Source organism: Polypterus senegalus, chromosome 6 (genome assembly GCF_016835505.1).
Source record: "Polypterus senegalus isolate Bchr_013 chromosome 6, ASM1683550v1, whole genome shotgun sequence".
NCBI lineage: Eukaryota > Metazoa > Chordata > Cladistia > Polypteriformes > Polypteridae > Polypterus > Polypterus senegalus.
The window spans coordinates 53,943,955-53,969,119 of record NC_053159.1 but is presented as its reverse complement, the minus strand read 5'-3'; the positions used below and the strand labels follow the sequence as shown (position 1 = coordinate 53,969,119).

The 25,165-nt window shown below is 38.2% G+C and overlaps 3 protein-coding genes across 6 annotated transcripts in view; 2 read left to right on the top strand and 1 right to left on the bottom strand.

Annotated features, from left to right (window-relative positions):
- The first annotated feature begins 25 nt into the window (after positions 1-25).
- On the top strand, positions 26-16,901 carry otud3 (OTU deubiquitinase 3). 4 transcript variants are annotated; one of them, XM_039756015.1, is made up of 9 exons: positions 26-109; positions 1,279-1,744; positions 8,191-8,339; positions 8,423-8,535; positions 8,661-8,783; positions 8,863-9,015; positions 9,103-9,196; positions 15,747-15,913; positions 16,121-16,901. In XM_039756015.1, the coding sequence occupies exons 2-9, from the start codon at positions 1,536-1,538 to the stop codon at positions 16,289-16,291; spliced, it is 1,179 nt and encodes a 392-aa protein (XP_039611949.1). In that variant the 5' UTR covers positions 26-109; positions 1,279-1,535; the 3' UTR covers positions 16,292-16,901. The 4 variants fall into 4 exon arrangements, with proteins under 4 accessions (XP_039611949.1, XP_039611947.1, XP_039611950.1 ...); XM_039756013.1 differs by lacking the exon at positions 26-109 and adding an exon at positions 116-324; XM_039756014.1 differs by lacking the exon at positions 26-109 and adding an exon at positions 341-1,073.
- A 44-nt stretch (positions 16,902-16,945) lies between these two features.
- LOC120530619 (olfactory receptor class A-like protein 4) lies at positions 16,946-19,235 on the bottom strand. Its single transcript, XM_039755041.1, has 4 exons — positions 19,017-19,235; positions 17,803-18,045; positions 17,353-17,595; positions 16,946-17,190 (listed from the first exon to the last, which is right to left on the bottom strand). The coding sequence occupies exons 1-4, from the start codon at positions 19,233-19,235 to the stop codon at positions 16,957-16,959; spliced, it is 939 nt and encodes a 312-aa protein (XP_039610975.1). The 3' UTR covers positions 16,946-16,956.
- A 3,566-nt stretch (positions 19,236-22,801) lies between these two features.
- Positions 22,802-25,165, top strand: part of tmco4 (transmembrane and coiled-coil domains 4) — a 13,329-nt gene continuing 10,965 nt past the window's right edge. Inside the window, exons 1-2 of the mRNA XM_039756012.1 lie at positions 22,802-22,907; positions 23,549-23,657. Of these exons, the coding sequence (XP_039611946.1) occupies positions 22,868-22,907; positions 23,549-23,657 (149 nt within the window). The 5' untranslated portion in view covers positions 22,802-22,867. The remainder of the gene's footprint in view (positions 22,908-23,548; positions 23,658-25,165) is intronic.

The window sequence follows — 25,165 nt, the reverse complement described above, 5'->3', positions numbered from 1 at the left end:
GCACAGATTTAGACCTTCGCGTTATAACGATTTTATTGAGCCTCGGCGGTCACCGTCTAACCCGGAAGCCTGGTGAGGTGGAGGGCTGGGCAGAGCATAGAAGGTGTTGGTAAGTTGGTTGCGTCGTCTGACGTGTCCGCAAATTAATAGGTTCGCATCACTGGATATCGTATGCTCGAGAAGCCGTTTGTAACTTTCTGTAAAGTACACTGTCTAGTGCCTTTGAGAAAATGGTTTTGTACGTGTCTGCATAATCCTGAAAGATGGTGGTATTGAAGCGAGCCAACCCGGTGTGTTTTACGTGAGAGAGCAAAGGATGACTAGGTAGTTATTCATCTTTTAAGTGCAGTGGTTCCAAATCCTCTGTACCGAGGCACTAATGTCGCTAAAGGTTTTTGTGCCAATCAGTTTAAGCATTTAATTGGACTCGTAACGTAATTAAGCAAGCTATTATTTCTCTATTTCTAAGTAGTAGAATAAATCCAAAAATTACCAGACCAGTTTTGCTTCTTTTTTGAACTGTGAAAACCAATTATATATGTTACATGTGGATAATCTGGTGTTTTTGACCTTCGCTTTTAAGGTTTTCATCAACGTCATCATGATTTTCTTAGGTGTCTGGGGTATTTAATCTGTTATTTACTAATGAGCAAGCTAGTGAGTATGTCATTTAAGTAGCGGCAGTCTTTAACACCAAGTGTCATTGGCTCAGGTGTCTGCGCTCGCCATTAACTGTCATTTTTATAATTAGGGTGAAAACTGCAATGAAAAAGGAGAGAGAATTATTAGGAATTTGGAAAAAAGTAAAGATATGTCAAAACAAAATATTTCTAAACTTCTTGTAAATCCCACACTACTGTGCTTTTCTGAATGCATGATAAGAGTATGAACAAATATTAAACAAAAAAGATCAATGAGAGGTAAAGTGATTGTGAAATGGGTGTGAACAAACCTGCAGCCACAGTACGTACCTGGACTGAACTTGAGAAGCAACTGTTCTAGTGGGAGCAGGTCAAGGCACACAAGCAATTTTCAGCATGTCTGATAAGCATTAAATGGATTACAGTTGCAAGGTAAATTTTTTTAAACTAAGGTGCCTTTCAGTGTTCACATGCTTGCAACTAAAAATCAAAGATACAAAATGTTTCTGTGAAGAATGTATGCTGAAAATGCTTTATTATATGCTTATGTGTTGTACCTGTGTCCAAACCTTTAACAGTATGATTTTTCTGAGCAAGCGTTGTTTTTAACTTTTTGATGGGTGTTTCTTCTGCCTAGGTGGTTGGTCTGATTTTGAATTCTGAGATATTCTGGAACCATGACCAGTCTCCTTGGATGATTTTTGCGGCATGATATGTTTTCTCCAAGCAGTCAGTCCTGAACTTTGGAGGGCATGAACACTAAATGTGAATCAGTTCAGGCATATGGGCAACAATGGCTGTAGACAGTGTACTGGAAGTGTAAGTGAAGCACAACTGGATTTTCTTATCAGATGATCCCAGCAGTGACTTTTTATTTTCTGGTGAGCTGGCACAATGTCACGTAAGCAGTCTGTGAAGCAGGGACGACCCAACAAGAAGGCGGATGTAGAAAGAAAACGAGATGAGCGTGCAGCACGACGAGCCCTGGCCAAAGAGAGGAAGAATAGGCCAGGGAGTGCAGTGGAGGAAGAAGAAGAGTTTGTGAGCTTCACCAATCAGCTTCAAGTACTGGGCCTAAAACTGCGTGAGGTTCCAGGAGATGGGTAATGTGATCAGCTCTCTCCCTTTCTTTGGCAGTCTACAGATCTAGTAAGGCACATTTGAGCCAAAGTTTATAAATACTTACTTATATTTGCAGCACTGATAACCTGAATGTGTTGATGGTCTTTTGGTCAATCAGATGTGGTGTTGATTAGCTGTGAAAAATACAGTACCATGAAGAAGCTTTTGCCCCCTTCCTGATTTCCTCTATTTTTGTTTGTTCAATAACACTTAATCGTTTCTGATGTCCAAATTTAGTATAGTACAAAATCCAACCTGAGTAAACACAATACACCGTTTTTAAATGACTGTTTGATTTATTGAAGAAAAAAGTTCACCCAAGTATTAAAGTAATTGCCCCCCAAACATAACACTTGGTTGTGCCTCATTTAGTAGCAATAACTGCATTCAAACACTTTCCGTGACAGGTGGTTAGTCTTTTTGCATCGCTGTTGAGAAATTTTGGCCCAGTTCTGTTTATAGAATTGTTTTAATGCAGCTACATTGGAGGGGTTTTGACTTGGAACTTCCCTTTTAAGGTCCCGCCACATCATCTCAATGGAGTTTGTCAGGGCTTTGACTTTTGTGTTTTTTTGTTTTTTTTCATCTCTTCAGAGGTGGACTTGCTCTTGTGCTTTGGATCATTGTTCTACTGCATAACCCAATTGCCATTGAGGTTATGGACTGATTACTGGATTCTCTTTCACTATGTTCTGGTAGAGAACAAAATTTATATTTTATGCAATTATGGCAACTTGCCCACACTCTGAAACAGCAAAGTATTCCAGATACCATCAGACTACCATTACTGTGCATGACTGTTGGCATAATGTTTTTACTGTGGAGAGCTGTGTATATGTAAAGTTTCACTTTTGATTTATCAGTCCACAGATCATTATCCCAAAAGTTCTGGAAATAATCAAGATTTTTTTTGCAAATGTTAGATGAGCCTTTGTGTTCTTCATTTTTAGCAATGGTTTTCACCTTGCAACTATACCATGAATACTATTTATGCCCAATGTCTTTCTAATGGTGGAATCCTTAATGCTGAAACTAAGTGAGCTGACAGGGGCCTGCAGTTCCTTAAGTATTTGTTTGTGTTCTTCTGTGACTTCCCAGATGAGTATTCTGGGAGCTCTTACATTTAGTTGTTTAGCTGTTAACTTTATCCCAAGCAACTTACAAAAGAGGTCAACATAATCAAATAACATTTGTCTAGGGACTGTTTTAAACAAGTGTTGCAAGGCAGTTTACAAAGGTCAGCCACCAGAAGTGAAAAGCTAAAAAGCTACCATAACAAAAATGTCAAAGTCAAAAAAAGTCAAATAACAATATGACAGATATCCACAGAGCAAAAACATTCATTCACAATTTTACAGATTTTCACAGAACAATAAGGTTTTCAATTCCTTCTTAAACACATTGAGGGAGTCAGCAGTTTAGGTCGAAATGGGCACCTTGTTCCACCAACTAGAAGCTACATGTGAAAAGAGTCTTGTATTGAGACTTGATGGCATGCAGAGATGGCATCATCAGATGCTGTTCACTGGCAGACACAAGTCGGAGAGAAGGAGCATAGTACCTCAACAGTGTCTCCATATACTCGGGTCAATGATATATCAAGGATTTGAACTTAATGTATGCTCCAGTGTAGTGACCTGAAGGGAGTTGGTTGAATGTAAGATGAGATGCTGCTTTTTAGACCATCTTCAGTGGCTTGATAGCACATGCGGGTCCTCCTGCTAATAGTAAGTTGCAGTAATGCATATGTGACAAGATCAAACCCTGGGACAGAAATTGTGCTGCTTACTCCGTCGGATAAGGTTTGATTTGGAAGATATTATACAGAGTAAACCTGCATGAATGAGAGACGGTTGGAATCTGGTCAGAGATAGATAGCGCCTCATCAGTTACTACCCAAAGGTTGAGTACTGACTTGGCAGGTGTTCGTGCCAATGAGCCAGGCTGTACAGAAATGGGGAGTTGAACAGACTAACAGGCCTGGATAAACGATAAGCTCTGTCTTTGCCAGCATGAGCTGTAGATAGTGGTCCTTCATCCAGGTTGAAATATTCATAAGACTGCAGGGATTCCAGCTGATACTGTGTTGTCTTTAGGAAGGAACAGTGGTTACAGTTGTGTATTGACAGCATAGCATTGATATTAGAATATATGGAATTACATAATGGAGCCTAGTAAGGTATTGTAGAGAGAGAAGAGTAGAGGACGTGGCAGCAGTCCTTGGAGCATCCCTGTGCATGTCTGATGTGCCCTTGACGTCTCTCCTCATTAGAACACACGGTAGGATCAGCCCAAGAGGTAGGACTCAAAACATCTGAAGGCAGTGATGCCGTGGTCAGAGAGGGTTACAAGAAGGATCTCATGATTGAATGTGTCTGAGTCAGAGGAGGGGTCTAGAAGGATCAGGCCTGACAAAGTGTTGGTAGCTCTAGCTAACTGGAGCTGGTCAACCACAGTCAGTAAAGTGGTTCCTTTTGAAGCCACACTGGTTGGGATCGAGCAGTTTGCTCTTTACAAGGAAAGAAGAAAGTTGGTTAGACATAGCATGTTCGTGTTTTAGAAAGAGAGGAAAGGGGAGAGACAGGTCTGTAATTACTAACTTGGGATGGATTGAGTGTTGGTTGTTTAAGAACTGGGGTTATCAGAGTGTGATTGAACATGGTAGGATAGGAACCTGAGGTGAGTGAGTTAATGATATGTGTAATTGCAGAAATGAGTGAGGGATGGATAGCGTAAGGCACAGGTGGGCAAAGTCAGTCCTGGAGGGTCGCAGTAGTTGCAGGTTTTTGTTCCAACCCAGTTGCTTAATTAAAAAACAATCCTTGTCAATTATTTAATTTCATGGCTTGCTAGTGCTTTAACTCTGCTTCAAGTCATTCTCATATCCTAGATTTGTTTATCTTTCTAAGGATATCATCCAAGTGATTTGAAGTCTAAAAGAGACCAGTTATTCTCAGTGCTTCACTTTTTTCTCTTGACTTCTCTTGACTTTCCTTCCAAGTATTTAATTAGACCCAATAGTGCATGATATATACACACAGGTGTAAATGGAAACAAGCTAAATGGAGAAATGCTGGTTTCATTTGTCATTTGCATCTTATTGCTAATAAGAAGCAATTAAAAACCAAGACTACAGCTGTTTAAGACTAAAATAAGCAATAAGGGTTCAAAATCTTAACGAGCAAGACAACTACAGTTATGCAGAAGTGTTACTTGAGCAATAACTGCTTGTTATTAAGCAATTGGGTTGGAACAAAAACCTGCAGCCACTGCAGCCCTCCAGGACTGAATCTGCCCACCCCTGACCTAAGGAGATGTGAGGGGAAGTGGTCACTTGGACAGGTAGTGGGGTGATTGGGAAGGATATTGGAAACATCACTGTCAGAGAGTGTAAAAAATGTGGAGAATATCGGGTGATGCTTGGGAGGAAACATTATGACTGGAGTGATGATGAGAAGTGACTGTTTATAGCAGCCACCCATTCCTGGAAAAAACTAGAAAAATGTTCAGCAGTCAAAAGATGTTGGAGGAGGGCTAAGAAGGGAGTTGAAAGTGGAGAACAGTGGGCCTGTGTCAATAGTGTTGTTATTCCTGGTCTGATAGAAAATTATGCTAATGTTGGTGGTGGGAGAAGAGAAAGGTGATAGAACGGATTGATACTTATTTACATCTGCCTGAGTCTTTGACTTCCACCATTTCTTTTCAGCTGTCATAAGCTTGGTCCGTTGGCTGCAAAGTGCTTCAGAGCACCAGTGCAAGGAGGGTATTTCTCATGCAGGCCTGGAAACGAGAGGACAGACATTGCCAAGACAGGAGGACTGAGTTGAGCATAGGGTTTTGTGTGGCAGCATTGGTATTGAGAGAGGACAAATGCTCGGGAGGAGAGAGCAGAGAAGACTAGATAAAAAAATCTGGTGGGATAGAGCAATGGCGGTGACAGCAGAATGATGCAGTTGGGGGAGTAAAAGTGTGAGAAGAGGGAAGAAGCAGAGAGAACTATATGAAAACATGGTCAAATGTATGTAAGGGAGTTTGTTGGCGTATAGTTAAATGAGAGAAAGGGCTAACAGATCGCTAACCTGATGAGTTGGTGTGGTATGGAGCTGTGTTATGTTGAAGGAGAAAAAATGAGTGAGATAGTATGTAAGAGGACTGTCAAGGTGGATGTTCAGATCCCCAATGATTAGAAGTAAGCTGCTGTCAACTGGGAGAGAGAAGAGCAGGCCACCCAGCTCATCGAAGAGGTTATTGAGCAAACCTGGTGGGGGGGATGAATAGTAACACTGTTCATGTTATTTGGATGTGAGACAGTAATTCCATGGTATGCAGAAGCAGTTTAGTTCTGTGCAATACCCACGGGGGTGAATCTCCAGTTGTTTGACACAACAATACCTGTCTCTCTACCCCTTCCAGTGGAATGGCAGGTGCGGCTGAAACTGGAGAAAAGTGCTTTCTGTGTTGCTGTGTTTTCTGGGTGAATCCACGTCTCTGTCTGGGCAACCACTTGAAAACATCTTTGGGTTGTGCAAACTGGAATAAAGTCTGCTTTGTTGACTGCAGACTAGCAATTCCAAAAGCCAAAAGAGCAGGGGGTGTCTTGATGAATATTGTTATTATTCTCTCTCTCCTGTTAAAGCAGCAAGAGAAACCTCTTGTATTAACAAAAATAATGTATTGTAGGCACATGCTGGGGAAGAAGATTAAAAGAAAAAAAAAAAAACATCTTTGTTAAGCCTGAGTGTCTGCTGCTTTGTCTGGTGTCTGTGTTCAGTGGACTTGCACAGGTTGACTCACAGTCTTTACACGGTAGCTGTCTACAAGAGGAGGCTGCATGGAGTAGTTTTGCTAGGCTGGCCAATCCTGATTCAAATTTTCTCCATTTGGAGATGATGGCTCTCAAGGTGGCTCACTGGAATCTCAGTGTTTTGGAGATTGCTTTGTAACCTTTTCCAACTGTTACAGTATACAGTGGTACCTTGAGATACGAGTGCCCCAACGTACAAGTTTTTTGAGTTATGAACTGTCACTAGGTCAATTTTTTGTCTTGAGTTATGAGCCAAAATTCGAAATACAAGCCATCAAAGAGCTTGTCACCGCACATTCTGAGGAACTGATGATGAAAGAGTTGACGGAACTACAGATACAGCAACATACGGAGGTTCTGCAGGAGATCGGCATCGTGGAGGAGGTTATCTCTTCAAGTAAGATAAAGGAAGTGTTGGCAATGTGGGAAAAAGTTTCGGACTTTATTGAAAAGAAACACCCTAAAAGAGTTGCAACTGGTCGTGCAGCGGCACTATTTAATGACACTTGCCTAACTCATTTGAGAAACATTCTAAAGGGGAGGATGAAACAGAGCTCCTTGGACAGGTTTCTATTGAAACGGCCTGCGAATGAAAGTGACAAAAGCATGGCAAAAAAGAAAAAAAAACTAGTGAAGAAGAAAATTAAATTAAGCAAAAGTGAAGTGAAAGAAAAAACATTACAATATGCTAATCGGCTCCACTGACATCATTTCTTATGTTGAAAACATTTAACAAAAAATTGGGGTGGTTTTTTGGGGGCTGGCACAAATTAATCTCATTTCAATTGGGAAATTGATTTGAGATACGAGCATTTTGACTTTCGAAATTGGTCATGGAATGAATTAAACTTGTATCTTAAGGTACCACTGTATTTCAATAATTTTCTTTCTCAGGTCTTCTAAAATTTCTTCGGATTGAGGCATGGTGTTCTGCTTGTTGAGACTGATTAGCCAACTTCACATTGCTGAAAAGGTTCAGTTTAAATGATAGGTTCAATATGGCTGGCAGCAAACATGTTTGGCTGTGTCTAATCTAATTTAACCTGTTATGTAAATTTTATTCATTGGATGATTGAGTGACTAAGGGGACAGTTTCAATTTCACATGGGCAATACAGAAATTGATGATTTATTTCCCTTTAATAAATTAAATGTTCTGTATTTTGTTTACTCAAGTTGCCTTTGTATTATACAAAATTTGTTTGGATATCAGAAACAATTATGTGTTATGAATAAGCAAAAGTAGAGGAAATCAAGAAGGGAGCAAATACTTTTTCATGGCTATTAATATGCTTGGGGTCACATAAAGCAAATGCTTTCTAATATTGCAAGCAGTGTTGTAATCAGTGTTCAAAATTTTTTCTTTCATAAACTCACATTTACATTAGTTTGAAAGCTGATAGGAAAAATGAAAATCGACTTACGTTAACTTCTCAGAATCACACTGCTGATTACTTCAGGAATGCATCATTTGTGGTGGATGGTGGAATTTAGAGAATCAACAGGATCAGATTGGGACTTGTAATATCTCAGCGATTGTGTCCCTTCTTCTTAATTTAAAGATTGCAGTATTTGCCTCTTCAACAGATTATGTCACATGCTTTTACTTTTTTATGCAAAATAGAAACTGTTTGTTTCGTGCCCTTGGTGACCAGCTGGAAGGTCACTCTAACAACCACCTGAAGCACCGAAGGGACACTGTTGAATTCATGACAACCCATCGGCAGGACTTTGAGCCATTTGTGGAGGATGATGTTCCTTTTGAGAGACATGGTGAGTCTAAAACTTTATAACATGCCATTGATCCTTCTCTTTTAAATTGGATATTTATATTTCACTGCTTTTTTTCTTCCAAGTGTCCAACCTGGCCAAACCTGGGACGTTTGCTGGAAATGATGCTATTGTGGCTTTTGCTCGGAACCACCAGCTCAATGTTGTCATTCATCAGGTGAATGCACCATTGTGGCAGGTAAGATTTGTTAATAGTGATTACTGAAGGGCAACCATTAGACACTTGCGGTGTTTGGAGGTTATGATGAAATCCTATAGGATTTGGTTGTACTTGCCAGTTCTATAATGTTTCCATATTTGCAGATTAAGGGATCAGACAAGCCATTTACCCAGGAGTTGCATATTGCATATCGGTATGGAGAACATTATGACAGTGTGCGACATATTGGCGATAACTCTGAGACACCTGCTAATTTACGTACAGAGGTAAGATATGTTCACTAAGAGCCCAGTTTTCTCTTTGACAATGTTAGTTACTCCTGGCCCCTTATTGCCTTGGCCACAGATTTTGAGCCACAGGGGAAATACTCGACACGATAAGTATAGGGATCGTAACCTGCCACTGTCCTCAACTGCCAATAGCCTTGGAAGGCAAAATGAGCAGGAAGAAGAAAGGAGACATTTAGTCGAAACTATACAAAACATCACAGGGTGTATGGTAAGGCCTTGAAGTACCTCTTGGTTGAATGTGGTGTGGTGAGCATCTTGTCAGCAAAGACTAAAGGCATGTAATTCTTACCTCTAGGATACAGCACTAATCCTGCAAAGCCTGGAAGCTGAATGTCTGGATATAGATGCTGCTGCTGCTGCTGTGATGCAGAAACAGGAATCCAATGAGAGTGAGTAATGAGTTCTTCAAATTTGGTGCATGCATTTTGTCTTTAATAGAGAGTGACATGTTTTGCAAGTTCCGCTGCCTTCTCCGTCTCATTGCTTTGATAGAGCTGGAGTAATTCATTATGGCGAAAGATATTTTTTCAGTATTCACTTGCATTCTCATAATTGTGCGTCACTAACGTTTAACTCAAAAGTCCCTGGTGTAGTATGTGCCAGTCATGAGATATGACTCAACAGTTCTTTTATTTCAATAATGCTTTAATTAAAGAGGAACTTTATCCATTGAGGCACATGGGTAAATTGTAACATTTAATAGAGCAAGTGTTCATGTGTAGTACTAGTTTAACATACATGATTTATACAGAAATAACTACTTTGTGTGAGTTTTCTCTATTCTGGAAACCCATTCAATTTCAAAGTCACTCTTGAATACCTTATTAAATTTCACCTCCTTCAGTGACTTTAAACCTAGTTGTTTTATCTTAAGCAACTTCATCTGTTTGTCCATTCCATTTCTTAAATCGTTTTAGTTGCTGTGTCACCTGTCTAAGAAGGGTTGAAATCCAAGTAACCTCAGTGTTAACATTTGCAGTGCACCATCTATTGTAATTTTTTTTGTAGTGCATGTTTGCACATTTGACTTGCATGTTATATACTATGTATCTTTATGCTATGTGTCGTGGATTCTTCGTTGTCATGTGTTCTATGTAGCACCATGGTCCTGGAGGAACATCGTTTCGTTTCACTGTATGCTGTACTACTATATATGGATGAAATGACGATAAATACTCTTGAATCTTGAATTGAATGTAGTAATAAAAGGCATTGCATGTCATTCCAACAGACATAGCAGCTGGACTGATACACAGGCACTTATCATTTTATTAAGGTAGAAGGGTCACAGGGAACTGGTGTTTTTTGAGCAGCATTGGCTGTAAAAGCAGGTGCCACCTGTGATTGAGGTGTCTGTCAACCATAGGGCAAACTCGCACTTAAACATGTTTAGTTGTATTAAATCAAGTCTGTTTTCATTTCGAAATAAAGGATGTAATGTGTGATTGTAAGTGTGGATGTTATGTGACAATGATTTTTCTCTAGCAGCCTTCTTTATAGTTGCTTCCTTTGAGCACAAAAATGTCTAATAAAGACATGAAAGGCCTCCACTTGCTAGGAAGTAAATGGTGTTTTTGAAAACCTTTTGATTTATAGAATATAAATCAGATTTTCAGTATAATTTTAATAGCATAATAAATCAGTATGATTTTGTTGCCCATTTTAGTTTAGAATATTTAAAATCTAAGACACAGCTATAAAGAGATGATTTAGGATAATACCATTGTCCTTGAAGAGTTCTGTCATAATAACTTAACAAATAAATTGAACTTTATCTTTAATCTATTTTGATGATTCATGAGTAGTTGTTCTGCAATTTTAAGACAAAATTTTCTAAATGTGCTGCAAACCTGATGATTTTAGGTTATTAATGAAAGCTGTTTAGCTATTATGCAGTTTTAATGCATAAATAATAAATCTATGTATAATACACGGTATCTCCTTGAAAGCAAAGTTTACAATCTGGGCATCTCATATGGAAATCATATTATTTGAAATGGATTTATTTTAATGAGTATTTCATATATGGTGTTTGTTTTATGTATACATGCATACACACTGTGTTCCGGTAGGATTTACATTATGGTTTATTTTTTTTTTTAATTGTTCTAACATTGTATTGTTGAATAAATTAAAACAACATATCAACAAACATACATACAGACAACTTCTTATACATGAACATTACAAGGCTTGTTGTAACTAACATGGACACTCTTCCTGTAAGGTTCTGATTGGCTTTTCTGGGTTTTTTTATAAGGCTTGAAGAATAAAACATATAGTTGATATAAATGACTGTAGCATTTAGTGGAATTTATAAAAAAATATGCATACTATTATGTGAGTAATGGGTATATTATGACTAATAAAAGATTGTGAAAAAATATGCAAAGTTAAAGAAACCCAGTTCCTTGCTCAAACACAGTGCAATGTTGGTTTGTAAATAGAATAAATCAAAGAGGTGCAGTTCTACTGCAACTGTACTTCTCCTGATTTGAAATAGAAATACAGTACATAATTCATTATATTTAAATAGTGCAGTTATACTCTTGCATAGGACTTATTTTGTGATACAGCAGTAATTTAATGTTGCCCATGGAGTGACAAGAATTTGCAGGTTATACATGTCATCAGTACAATCTTGAGTGCTCTTAAAATATTTTCAGTCTTTTCAATGCAATGTAAGATTGGCAAAAATGCTGGGGACACACGGCTGATGTTAATGGGTTTAAGGATTGAGAGCATCTAATGATTTGGTCAGGCCAGGCAATTCCCACACATGCCAGTATTGAAATAAGCGAGTTCATTATTCTAGTCATGTATTATCACATGCAGAATCCTTGATTTATTTATATATGCATGAATCCCTGTCTATGTTCTATAGCCATTGTTATAGATTACCACTTGGCTTGTATAGTTTTGTGTGTGTGTAGACTTTAAGTGCACTCTTGGCAATTCATTATGAAAGATGTTTTCAAATAACCGAAGCAAAATTGAGGTATCTAAAAATAAATAAGTAAATGGTGGTTCTAAAATTTGGACTCAAATAACAGTAGCAGGGACAGCACTTGTAGAATGTGAAGGGGTGTCTTCTTTGTTAAAAGGTGTAACTTCAGTTAACAAGTGACAAGTGGTATGCTGGAATAATCTTAATAATAACTTCCATTAATGTTTTAGCTTTCCATACTGGTAAATTAGCAGCCTAAAACTGACTGTTGTGCTTGTGTATGTATGTTCTAAAAAGACTTACAGTATTTGTTTTTTACTGAAGTTTTCGAATTTTCATGCAGTACAGCATAAGTCAGAAGTGGCTGTGTCAATGCTGTCACTTGTAACATGAAGATATCTGACTTTATAGTGCAGACATTTATATTGTGCATAAAACACATATTCCTTAATTCATCTGTAAATTCCAGTAGTTCCACTTTCTTCTCACATTAGAAACAAGTGCAGGATCACGAACTTATCTAAATTGCCCTTATATAGTCAATTGTTGCTGTTTAAGTGTGTGTGACTTGTAATGGAGTAGTACACTATGCAGGGTTGGGCTCTACCTTGCATCCTCTGAAGCCAGCATATTAGAACAAGCGCATCCACAAACTACAATGCATGACTGTTCTATTGATTCTTCGCAGTAAAATTAATTTTAGACAATGTATTATTATTACAATTACTATTTTTAAATGATATATATGTCTTTAAAGGCATATAGTCAAAATTACTTCTTCACAATCATGGTATATATTCATTTGCCACTTGAAAGTGTGTTCCAAGTTGAAGCATTTTTGTTAATTTTAAAAAATGCCTTGTCTGTTCTTGAAGTTGATAATGGGGCTTTAGGATCCATAGGTGATAGAAAAAGCCTTAACATTTACCAAATATTTCAGCTTTGAAGTGTTTATGAATCATCCTAGTGATAAAAGAAGGAAACTAGACTTAATTTTATCACAGATTTGTGGTACTATTTTTTTTTTTTGGGTCAGTATACATTACTTCCTCATTTTTCTGCTTGCAGTGGCCATCGTGAGTGGATTTATGACAGTCCAACACCTCTGGCCCATTTTGTTATTTCACATAGCTTTTGGAGCCAAGTGCACGTTGAGTGGGAGCGTAATGAAAAGAACACCTATAAGTTTAATGGTACTTTGTACAGATAAAAATAAATCTGAGCTGATTACACTGTTTTTGTATTATTAATAAAAATCCTTATAGTTTTGAAAGAGCCAAGCCACTTTTTCTGTGCCAAATCCTGCACACGCATGATCAAAAAAAAAAAAGGTAGAAAATGAAAATGCGCAGTGCATACAATAGAGCATGCTGAAGTGCCGTAAACCAATAATTGATTCATTTTTTAATGCATGATGAGTTGCTTTTGCTGAGGATATGGTAATCAAAGAACTGTTAATTTACTCATTCAAAACATTGTGCTCAAACTGGTGATAGATTACAAGGTGTGATAGCCATTTACAGCAGGTACTCCACCTCCAAAACAGAAAAATGCCCCTCTGCAAGCTCAATATTCTGTCACCGAGGCACACATGTGCTATAATAATTCAGTAGCTCACAAAAAATAAAGATTTCTGTATATTAAAGAATGTAAGCGATCTTGTGACATTTTTCAAGTTATTATTGTCTAGTTGTCTACAGAACTAACCAGAGTGCTCTGGGTCACATAACTATCTTAAGATAAGAAAAGCACACAGGGAGCAGGTTTTATGTTTGCTGTGAAAATTGGCACATCTGTACATTTCACATAAATTATCATATCAAGTCAGTGATTACCTTACTTCAGTGATTGCCCATTAAATTTCTTCATTTGAGATTTTTCAGTTGTTACTGGGGGGCATTTTCCACTAGAAAATTGTGGATTTTTCCTTTTTTGCTTGTTAAATGAAAAGGTAGTCGGATACTCTCTCCAACCCCAAGACACCCACACAATGTAAATAAAGGTCAGGGCACAGCACACCCAAAGCAATGCTCTTTCTGAACCAGCATTTTCCAAGGCAGGGTCTCAGGTAGCTGGAGTTTATTCTGGCTGCCGCATAGGTGTAAATTCATAATAATGGCTTACATACAGAGCAGGAAATATTTATCACTATTAATAATCTTTGTAGCTTCAGAGTGGAAGTTGTACGTTCTCAATGTCTGTGTATGAAACTCTAAATTAACCATGTACTTAAAGCAGTCTATTGATGGTGTGTGCAGTGCTTTTAAATGGTGATGTTCAACTCCTCTGTTCACCGCTGATTTAGAACTTACAAATGCAATTCTATTTGCAGTTAAATGCCTGGCTGACATGGTGAATACCTGCTTTGTGCATTTCAGCTGGGCCTTTATGAGTTTTGTGTAGTATATTTGTATTTTCTATTTGCAGCATGTGCATGTTACTCAAGTAAATTTTACTTAAGCATTGTTACTTCTCCTTGTGAATATCATGAATGAAAAAACATTTTAAGAAGAGCAGGTGGCTGAGTGTTTTAAATGTATCTTACACTTAATGATGCATGTCTTTATAGATTCAGCTTTCTGCAGCACAATTTTTTACTTCCATTGATTTCAGTCAATAAATAATTGCCAAATACTTCCTTCACATACACATTAATCTATTGCTAAACATGAAACTAAATGAAGTGATCAGCTCATTTCCTATTGTGTATTTACTTTTTCACGGCACTGTACTGTATATGTTGTGTTGATTTACTCTGCCTTTCTGTACTTAGCATTTTTTGAAAGACTTTAATAACTTGTTTCCTTCATGCCATTATAAACTAATGCTTTAAAATTAACAATGGAATATCCTATTGACATAATCCTGTTTGAACATTAGTCACTTAATATGGAAGTGTTCTTTTCATTTCTGTGTCTTTCTCACAATAAGTAAATGCTCAACAAATGCTGCCAACAAAATCTCAAGTATCACAATGACAAAACTTGACAAGAACAGGCCATTCACCCCAACAAAGCTTGCCAGTCTTGTGCACATAATTTCTCCAAAACAACATCGAGTTTTGAATGTCCTTAAAGTCCTACTGCCCACCATACTACTTGGAAATATATTCGACATGTCTGATGTTTACTGTATGAAGAAAAACTTGTAATGCTTCTGTGAAATTTACCCTTAACCAGTTTTCAACTGTGTCTGTGTTTTTCCCACTGTATTAATTACTTTTATACATTTTAAACGCTTCAGTTATGTCACCTCATAATCTGCTTTTTCTTAAAATGAGAAGTTTCAAGTCCTTTAGTCTTTTCTCATAACACACAGTCTGCAGTCCCCTGGAATCAGCCTAGTCACTTTTCTTTGGACTTTTTCTATCACTTACATGTGTTTTTTTGTAGACTTGAGACTGCACACAGTACTTCAGATGAGGCCTCACTAGTATGTTGTAAAGCTTAAGTGTAACCTGCTTTAACTTGTACTCCACACATGGTGCTTTGAGTTGTATCACATAATTGAAGTATGAGCATTTTTACAATATAGAGGCACAGCATAGCAGACAAAGTAATAAGTGCTCTTGGTCTAAAGTTAAAACCGTTAAAAACAACACACAGATTTTAAAGTCTCTTGTACTTCTTTTTGCATTTAACAGTAAATGTTAAACTTCATCACTCACACAGCTCACTGTGTCTGCCTAAATGCACATTTTCATGTTTGTGGTTTTTTTATTATATATTACGGCCTGCAATGGAGTTATTTCCTGTCTTGCAATCAGTGCTGCCTGAATAGGCAGTGGAACACCACAAGCTTAAACTGGAGTAGCAGTTTTGAGAATGTTGTCCTATTGGGTATTCCGAGAGGTAAATAAGTTGCACATCCTGGAGTAGGTCATGTTCTTTAAAGGTAGTTCTAATGAAAAAACTGCTGCAGCATCTGGGAGCTGCTAATAAGCCTTAAAAGTACTGGACAAGTTCTTATACACTGCTAATATATCGTTTTAGGTGCCAAAAGAGACTGTATCCCTTCGGAAGTTACACATACTCTACATCTGTCATCTCCTCAGTGGAAAGACTGTGGTACAGGAAGTCGAATTTTTGGCAAGATGGATAGTCAGCTCTGTGAGACAGAGAGTACCCAAAGTTCTGATGCAAGTAGCAGCACTTCTAAGGTATCTTCTGTTCTTTCACTACTGTTTTCAAACCAAAAAGTGCATGGTGTCAGCCGCAGGAAATTTCATCCCTGACAGTCAAACATGCTAAGTGATATCTATGATGTTTACATTTAATTAAAACGTCACCACTGTTGCATTGTGGAAGAGTAAGCTGTAAATTGCACAAAGTATTCATTTTTTATTTTTTTTTTTTATTTTTGGTAGGTATCTAGCAGACAGCGCAAAGAACAGCAACGTCTGCAGAAGAAGAAGCGTCAGGAAGAGCGACACCGGCAGAAGATACTGGAGAACAAAAACAAAGCTGATAGTAATTGCAGCCAAAATCCAGATGGCCCTGTAACCTTGGTCAGGTCATTTGCTACCCTTAACATTTGACTGACATTTTTTGAATGTACAGAGCTGAGAAGGGTGTCTCAAACTCACAATGTTTATTGTTCAAATTGAGCCTAGGCCATACCTTGGGATTGCATGGTGGTCTGATTTTTTTTTTGTTATTTCTACATCCTTGTCTTGACTGGAAATAACTTTTATGAGAAGGACAATGAGAACATATATACAGTTAAAACGTTTTATTTTAAGTTGTCAATCTGGATGGCTAGGTTAAAAGACTGAAACAACAATGAACTGCTTTGCACTGTGATTACTGATTCCCTCTGTGCCACTAGGGGGCATCAGATGCTGACATTTAGCAACACACTTCTGTGAGACACACAGTTGGTGCTTGGACACCATTTCAGTGACACTATGCCAGTGTGACAAGTACCGGTTGGTTCTAGTGGAGATTGGCTTGCAGAATGCTGGATTGTCCACATTTTTTGTCAGCAGCCAAAAATAAAGTGGCATAATATTTGCACAACATAGTAAATATTCAGCGATGTTATTGCCAAAAATATTTTTTGGTTCCATTGTATGCTACAAAACCCACTTAAATAGTTTCTGTTCAATAAAGTGGAGAATTTGCTTAAAGAAAAAAATGTCACTGTTCCTTTAATTGCTAACGTGGTTTTTATTAGTTGATTGCATGCCTCCAGTCGATGAATTCAATTATTGAAGAAGCTTCTTTTTAATGAAAGTATGTTCTTCAGCTTGTTCTGTAACTTTCTATGTCCTGCTGCCAGTACCAGGGGACTGAGACCAATAAAAAGGGAGTTGGAAAATCGAGCCACTATCAGCATGTATTCTGAGGAAGGGCCTCGATTGTAATTGTAGTAGTTAACAGACAAAACACTAGCTCCCCAGGACACCACAAATAAAATGATGAGAGACAGGATCAGCTGTAAAGAGAAAAAGGGGTTGGCATGAGCAGGTAGTGAACTGCACACCAGACTGAAATAATCTGGCCACTTGGCACAGGCCTAGGACACATTTTATGCCTCTGCTGCTGGAAATGTTGCATTCATCATGCTAAATATTTTCAAATGACAATGGCCACTAACCTTAGCAGCTTTGCGTTCAGCAGGCACCCGTCCTCTAAAGCACTCTGTACCAGTGCCCACAGATTTTCCATGATTCCTTAGTGTATTTAGAGTTGCAAGGTTTGTGCCCAACATCAACAATATTGGGATAGCTTCATGGAGAACCAGGGATGAAGTAGCATATACTAACCCAATATACTGTGAAGGAAAGTTCCAGACACAACCTAGGAGGGGTCGTGTGGTGCTGCTGATTATCATGATGCCCTAAAGATAAGGGGGAAGATAGTTGGCTTTTCATAAATGATAAACTGACAATTCTTGAAATCTTATTAGTAAACTACATTGATGACATATTTATATTACTGTCTTGCATACAGCCCTTACAGAAAATCATCTATCCCAAACAAAAACTGGTTTACACATCACCCAAACTGCTTGTTCTCAGAGCAGTCGCCATCTTGTTGTTCTTACCTCTGTGCTGTTTTTGTCTCCTCTTTTGGAAAAGATGTAAGCAGGAACTGCATAAATAAGGTTGATTGTCCAAATGAGTGCAAGAGTTAATCCAAGGATATGTAGACCACGTGGAGCATGACTTCTCTGGCGGATTGTAATCAAGTGGAATGTGCTGAGACAAAATGTGACCCAGACATTGGCAGATCGTAGCCAGACCCAAATACACATAAAGAACTGACACCAACCAGCAGAGATGTAGACCTGATGCAAAGAAGAAAATGTTGGAGGCTAGAATGGTAGCTAGTACTCTGCCATGTCCCCAAGCTTTTCTAAATTATTATCAAACCACTTCAGGGTGGGCTGTGCAGATGGAGACATTTTGTCTATGTATATATTTCTATACATTAATCTTTCATCTGTTAAGTTAAATATACAGTAGACCATGAGGAGCTGAATCCTATCTGGTGGTATTGGGTGCCAAGTAGGAACTAAACCTGAATGTGGTGCCAGTCATTCACATGGCTACTTACACTAATTGGGAGGATTTTCCTCCAACATCCCAGTGATTGGCATATTAGGTTGTCACTCTGAAGTGGCCTGATGTCAATTAATGTTGATGTGGGTGGGAGTGCTGTAATAGGTTGTTGCCCATTTCGTAGTTGGTTCCTGCCTTGTGCATGATGTGAACAGCATTGTCATTACTTTTCTGTGACCCTGTAATTGGATAAAGCATATTTAGAAAAATGAATATTTGTGACTGATGGGTATTTATGGCTGATAAGACTTCTACTGTGTCCAGGGTTGGTTGGTTCCTGCTTTATGCTCAGTACTGCCAGGATATGCTGTAATTCCACATATGTTAACTCAGTAAATGGATGGATGGATATTTACCTGTACAACCTGTAATGGACTGTCACCCTGTCCAAGGTTGGTATCTGTGGTGTTTACCACATCCTGCCCATGTAGGTTCTAGCTCTCTGTAACTCTTAACACTGGTTAAAACCAGTTGGGTAGAGAGAGAGAGAGGCATATTTACAAGAGGCTGATTTTTTTTTTTTACACAAAAATAATGCAACAAGAACAGACAAATGCATTCCTTTCTACATATAAACCATCTTATAACCTGTGACTGTACAAAATACCCACTAATTGAAGTCAGTGGTTGTGTGGTACTTAAGTGTGCAATTATGTCAGTTTTTAACTTGAGTCTACTTGAGGACATCAAATCTTACCTCTCTGCCGAGATCAGACTGGAACAGCAAAATATTCCGGAAGACAGATACCAGCATGTTTGAAGTGGCCACATTAAGCAAAATTAGATCAGATGGCCCTATTGTCCTGTGTGGCTTTATAGCATCACTCCCAAGACAGAGAATGACTAGACCATTACCTGCAATCCCCAACAAAACCAGCAAGCCGTAAAATGCATTTTGCACTGGAGATGCTGCCATTGCCTGTGCATGTACACAATTTGGTTGGGTGATTAGGTAGTTGCTGCTGAGATGGTAGAAGGATTTATGGAGTACAGAGGTCTTTATACAAAACGATGTGTAATACCAAACTGCTACAAACCTATCATTTTATCTTGCTAGGGTGTAAGAGCCTTTGACTCCGAACCACTTCTGAGTTGAGTGGTTTGGTTTCATCACTACAAGTTCAGAGTTGAATGAAGTTACAGTCCTTTCGTTTCCAGCCAATATTAATTAGAAAGGCACAGTTTCCTTTTCCGAGTTGCCATCTTTAAGCAGTGTGAACTAACAAATTAGCATTGAGTCTTGCACTCCTGTCCAAGTCTTCAGAGTCAAGGTTTGAATTAGCTGTATGGCAGCCTAGACTATTGTTCCTGTATTCCAATTCCCATTAAAAGAACTCCCTTGTCTTCTTGGTTCCAGCAGAGGAAATGTTGTTTGCAGAGCTTCCCAGCCCAGTATATGTTCTGAACCCCATTTGTGCTGGACTGTAATGACGCTTTAGGGATATTGCTGCTCTTGACAGGCAAATGACAGGTTCCAGTAATTAAAAGTTCCCCTGTCCCTAAGCTTCCAGTGTGATCTCCACTGGGTTTAATGGGACAGTAGAAGTGGCTGCAAGTAGAACCTAAAATAAACATAACTGGCTGTGTCAGCAAGGAGTAACGTCAACAGGGGAATGCAGGAGACTCATGGTACCTCAACCCACTCAGTTGGCCAATTACCACAGTAGTGGTGCTGTTGCAGTTTCAGCACAACATAGTCATCTTAATTGCTCATTAGTACCCCTAAATGTGCTGACTGTGATCCTCTTAGGTTAATTAAGTAGCCTTAATTCCATAGCTTAATGGTGTAGTGGAAGCCATTCTAGGTTGGACAGGATGGTAGTAGAAGGGGGATTCAAAACAAACTCCATAGGATAAGATGGAAATGTACAGAGGTATGAGATACTTAAGAGATTTCCTTTTCAATAGAAGGCAGAAATGGATCGTCAATTAAGACAATACCATTTTTGAGAGTTTGAATTTACTTAGTATTTGCATTTAGCTTGTCCAAAAGTGTTTTGAAGCGCCTTTTTGACTGCAAACAGAAAGCACTATGCAGAAACAGATTTTTTTTTTTTATATATGAAACAAATGGCATAATTTTTCAACTGCACAATCAATGTGGGATGAGTACTGCAGCATGCAACGGTTTGACCACCCTTGCTTAAAATGTCTGTTACTGTGAATAGTTGAACAGAAGATGAACTGATCACCAAAAGGCATAAAGTTAAAGATGTCACGTTTCTTTAATATTTTAATCAAGATTACATTTTTATTTCCATCATTTATAAGTACAAAATACCAAAAAAAACGAAAAGGGTCTGAAGCAAAACTTTGCCACCTGACATGGTCAGCACTTAGTAAGACCCCCTTTTGGCAAGTATCACAGCTTGTACAATAAATGCTTTTGTAGCCATCTAAGAGTCATTCAGTTCTTTCTTGGGGTGTTTTTGCCCATTTGTCCTTGCAAAGGGTTTATAATTCTACAAGATTCTTGGGATGTCTTTTGAGATCTTTCCACAGACTTTCAGTGATGTTTAGGTCAGGGTACTGCAAGGGTCATTGCAAAACTGTTGGCTTGCACCTCTTGAGGTACTCCATTGTAGATTCTGAGGTGTGTTTATGATCATTATCTTGTTGTAGGACCCCATCCTCTTATTCACTTCAACATTTTTACAGATGGTGTGACATTTGCTTCCAGAATCTGCTGGTATTTATTTGAATCCATTCTTCCCTCTACCATTGACATCTTCCATGTGCCACTGGCTGCAACACAGGCCCAATATATGATCGATCCACACCCATCTTAATACGTGGAGTGTGGTTCTTTTCCTGAAATTCTGCACTCTGCTTTCTTCAAACATAGTTTTGCACATTGTGGCCAAAAAGTTCTATTTTCAGTCCACAAGACTTGTTTCCAAAATGAATCAGGCTTGTTTAGATGTACATTTGCAAACTTCAAAAAAACTCCAAACTTGTTTGCATACACTTCAGCTTTATCTGTCTGAACTGAATATATAGGGTGGTCCAGATCTAATTATGCAACCTTTAATGCAATGCAGGAAAACAACACAAAAGAATTTGTTTGACTGACAACCATCCCCCAGCCATTTTGGAATGCAGTGCAGGTGCTGCTATCGCAACAAATATTTTTTTGTGAATTCTCTATATAATAAACTTAATAAGTTATAATGTAATGAAAGTTGAATAATTAGATCTGGACCACCCTGTATGTTCCCTAAACAACCTTATACAATTTGACCAAATCTTTTGCACATATTTCTCTCTAGGGCTATACTGACAAGATAAACTACTTTGGAACACAGAATTTTGAACCTGGGGGTCTCAGTGTCTTTTTCCCCTTTCTGCACATCAATACCACCTGCCATCTTAGAGCAAGTGAAAAATCGGAATGGACTAAAACCAGAGTAGCATACAAAACTAAAAAACAAGGTTCTGCTTCTATCTACTGTAACATAAAATGGAGTACTGTGGGTATTAGGTGAGGCTTGATCAATAGTGGAAGTGCAGGACAACACAAAGGAAAGTCAATGGATTGTTGTTCAACTCCTGCTTTGTCAGCTTTCCTTCATAATTTAAACTCTACGAAATATCCACCTTGAACTAAGGGATACGAGTCAGAAAGGACAGCATTCATAGATACAACCTAGCAAGGAGTTACTGCAATTCTGAAATCCAGTCGGACCCAAAAAGAATAAACTCCCGACTCACAAGTGCAGAAACATTGATACAGAGGCAGTGTGGATGATTAATAAGATAGTTAGCAATGACCATAGGGTCATCATTTTCCTTAAACCCACTCTACAAACATAACTGGGCAACGTCAGGAACTTCGACTATTCTGATACACAAGGTCAGTGTTGGGTGTGTTTGTACTTTATACAATTCCACACCCTTGGTCCAAGCTCAACAGAATTTTACATATATATCCCACCTTGTGACACTGGACTACTTCGTAAACCAATATTTGGACCGTTAAGAGTACTTGTTGGGGGGTATGGGTAGCTTTCTGGGACGGCACACTTTAATTAGATAGCTGTGTCTTAAAACAACTTACCTGTGTTACGAAGATATCTGTGCCCCGTATAATTTGGTGTCTCACAGGACAGCATTTTGCATGGTGCATGCGTTAAATCAAATGAGAAAAGACACGTAAAGATGCGAGAAGACGAAGAGATCCGTGACAATTATACCTTAGTGCTCCTTCGCCAAATCCTCGGGGCACAGATTAACTTCATAACGACTAGACAACGTCGGTTGTTGCAAGTTATAAAAAAAACAAGGCTGTACTGAACACGACCTGCGGCTATTGGTAGCGCCCTTGCATAACATTATACCGCTGAATTAGAGAGCACATCTAAAGCTGCACACCGCAATCTTAACTACTCAGTAAATGCATCTTTGTAGCTTCTTTCAGCGTTTGAATAAGATGTGCGGTACAGCTGAACTCACGTCACCTTACCGGACCAGTTTACTCATCGACCTACTTCCGGTGGCGCGTCTCTCTGACGTCACCATAGGACTTTGTGCGAATGGTAAGCTGGAGGAATGGCCGAGGATGTCTCTCCAGCTGCTAACACCGCGACAGGTGAGTTTAACGGGGCTGTGATGGAATGTTGCTTTTGGTTACAAGACATTAGAGTCTCTCCGTTGAATTCGGAAATGACTGATATAGGCCGTGTTACTTGTCCAACCGGGTCCAATACAGTTATTACCATGTCAGTTTCATAAACACTTAAGTTTGCACCCAGTTGTTAGTAGACTTTCACGGGCTTTTGATTCTGTCGTTTCGAACCCGACGTCAGAGAATTTTATCCGCACGTTCATTTTGTCGAGAGCAATACGAGTCTTCTGTTTTATGAAACGTGTCATTAGCTCTGTTTATCAGATCAGATGTCTTCATGTGAGTGCAGATTAAGTGGTAATATTTCGAAGCCTTCTTTAAGTAGGGAAACAACATTCTTAAATCCGCCTAATCCAATTCTCACTTTTTTATCGTACAGTTAACAAGTCTGGATCTCATTGCAACTAGAAGGGAAATTTTATTGCTTCTTCTCGGAACATGTATGCATTTTAAATATTTAATAATACAGCGTCATTTACTGTTAATACTGTTACTGAGTATATTTAGATCTCCAAAGAATCTCAAGTGTCGTATTATATTTTATTCTCTTCTAATCAAACCCATTTACTCAAGTTTTTTTTTCTCTCCTAATTGTCATTTTCCAGGCATTATTGTTTCTGCACCTTGTAAAAGACTCAGCGAGCCAGGTCGCTTTGCCTATGCAGGGCTATGTGCTGTTTCGCTGGCACAACTCTTTCCAGGCAAAGATCACAGGTTTGTACTATAGTGTGTAAATGAGAACGGAATGTTCTGTAATGCTTGAATGAAAGTAGATACCCCAACCTGCCACGAGTCCCTCTGCATAGAATCCTCAAAGCCGTAATCAGAAAAGCATTAAGAAACTACTTTAGTACAGTACATCAATCGTATAATGCCCAGTGGGGGATTGGCCGTCTTTTGGGCTGGAACCCCTTCAGATTTTTTCTTTCTCCCAGTTTAACTGCAGTTTTTTGTTTTATTTTTTTCTGTTCTTCCTGGCCATCTGACCATCTCTGACTTGAATTTAGAGACTTAAAAAACAATTCCATGGTTAAGAATTCATTGGTTAATTATATAGCTATTGTATGTAAGTGTTCATTATTTTTTGTATACGATTTGTTCATTAATATTCTCATTTAATTTTAAGTTGTTTTTTTCTTTGCTTGAAACTTTTTTTGGCATCACATAAAGCACTTTGAGCTACATCCTTTTTCTCACGGGGACGTGAAAGTGTCTCTCTTCAAAAGATCACGTCTTGTCGCAGGATAAAAACTCTCGTCTCCCAAGATTTTTTTTTTATTATAAAAGAGAGATTCTTTCACAGGATAGTATCTGGTTAAATTAGTTAATTAAGGATGTTTACAAATTAAAAGAATGTTGGCTGAATGATTTTTGTTTCTGTTTTTATTCATCTGTAAATTCTATTATTTGGGTTTATCCTATTAAGTCTAGGCCTTTTTAGATTTGGCATGTTTTTCCACCCTGATCTTGTGTCTGTTAATGACCCATTGCCATAGAGCGCTCTTTGTATTGGTCATAAATTTATACTACTGGTTTTCTTTATGTTTGTATTTCAGCCTCTTGTACATTATTTCCTGCTTGCTTTATAATATTTAGTTTAATATTTTGCATATTAAGTCTCCCAGTTTTTCCAGCAATCTCTTTAGTTCTTCAGTTCCATAGTTAACTGTTCTATCTTCACAGTAATACACTAGGATGTTTAATGAAATATCTGTTTTGTATTTTTTACTACTAGGGGCTTCGCCCCCTGCTCGCATCGCTTGCCAACCACCATTTTTGTTTTTCCAGATACACACTTTTAAGATTTTTTTTTCTTTGAATTGTTGCTATTTCATTAGTTTCACTTTTATTTCAGAACTTCTGTAAAAACAATATTTGGAATCTTTTGAGTCCCAATGTGCTGAATCTTTTTAATGAGGTCAGTGAGACATGTGTTTAATGACTTTGTACCATAATTCAGGATAGGTTTCTCTGTTTGGAATTTCAGCACAGACAAAATGATCTACATCATCAGCAGTTAATAACTTTTTTTGCAAAGTAGCAAATAAATGCATGTGAGGTAAACTACATTTTTGAAATTCTCTTGACTTAAACTTCAAAGCCTTAAAATATTTGCATACTTCTGACATATCACCTATGTCCATATATTCAATCTCTATTCGCCTTTTCGTTATTTCTCCATGTAATAATTTCTCTTTCTTTGCGCTAATGCGATGTTTACT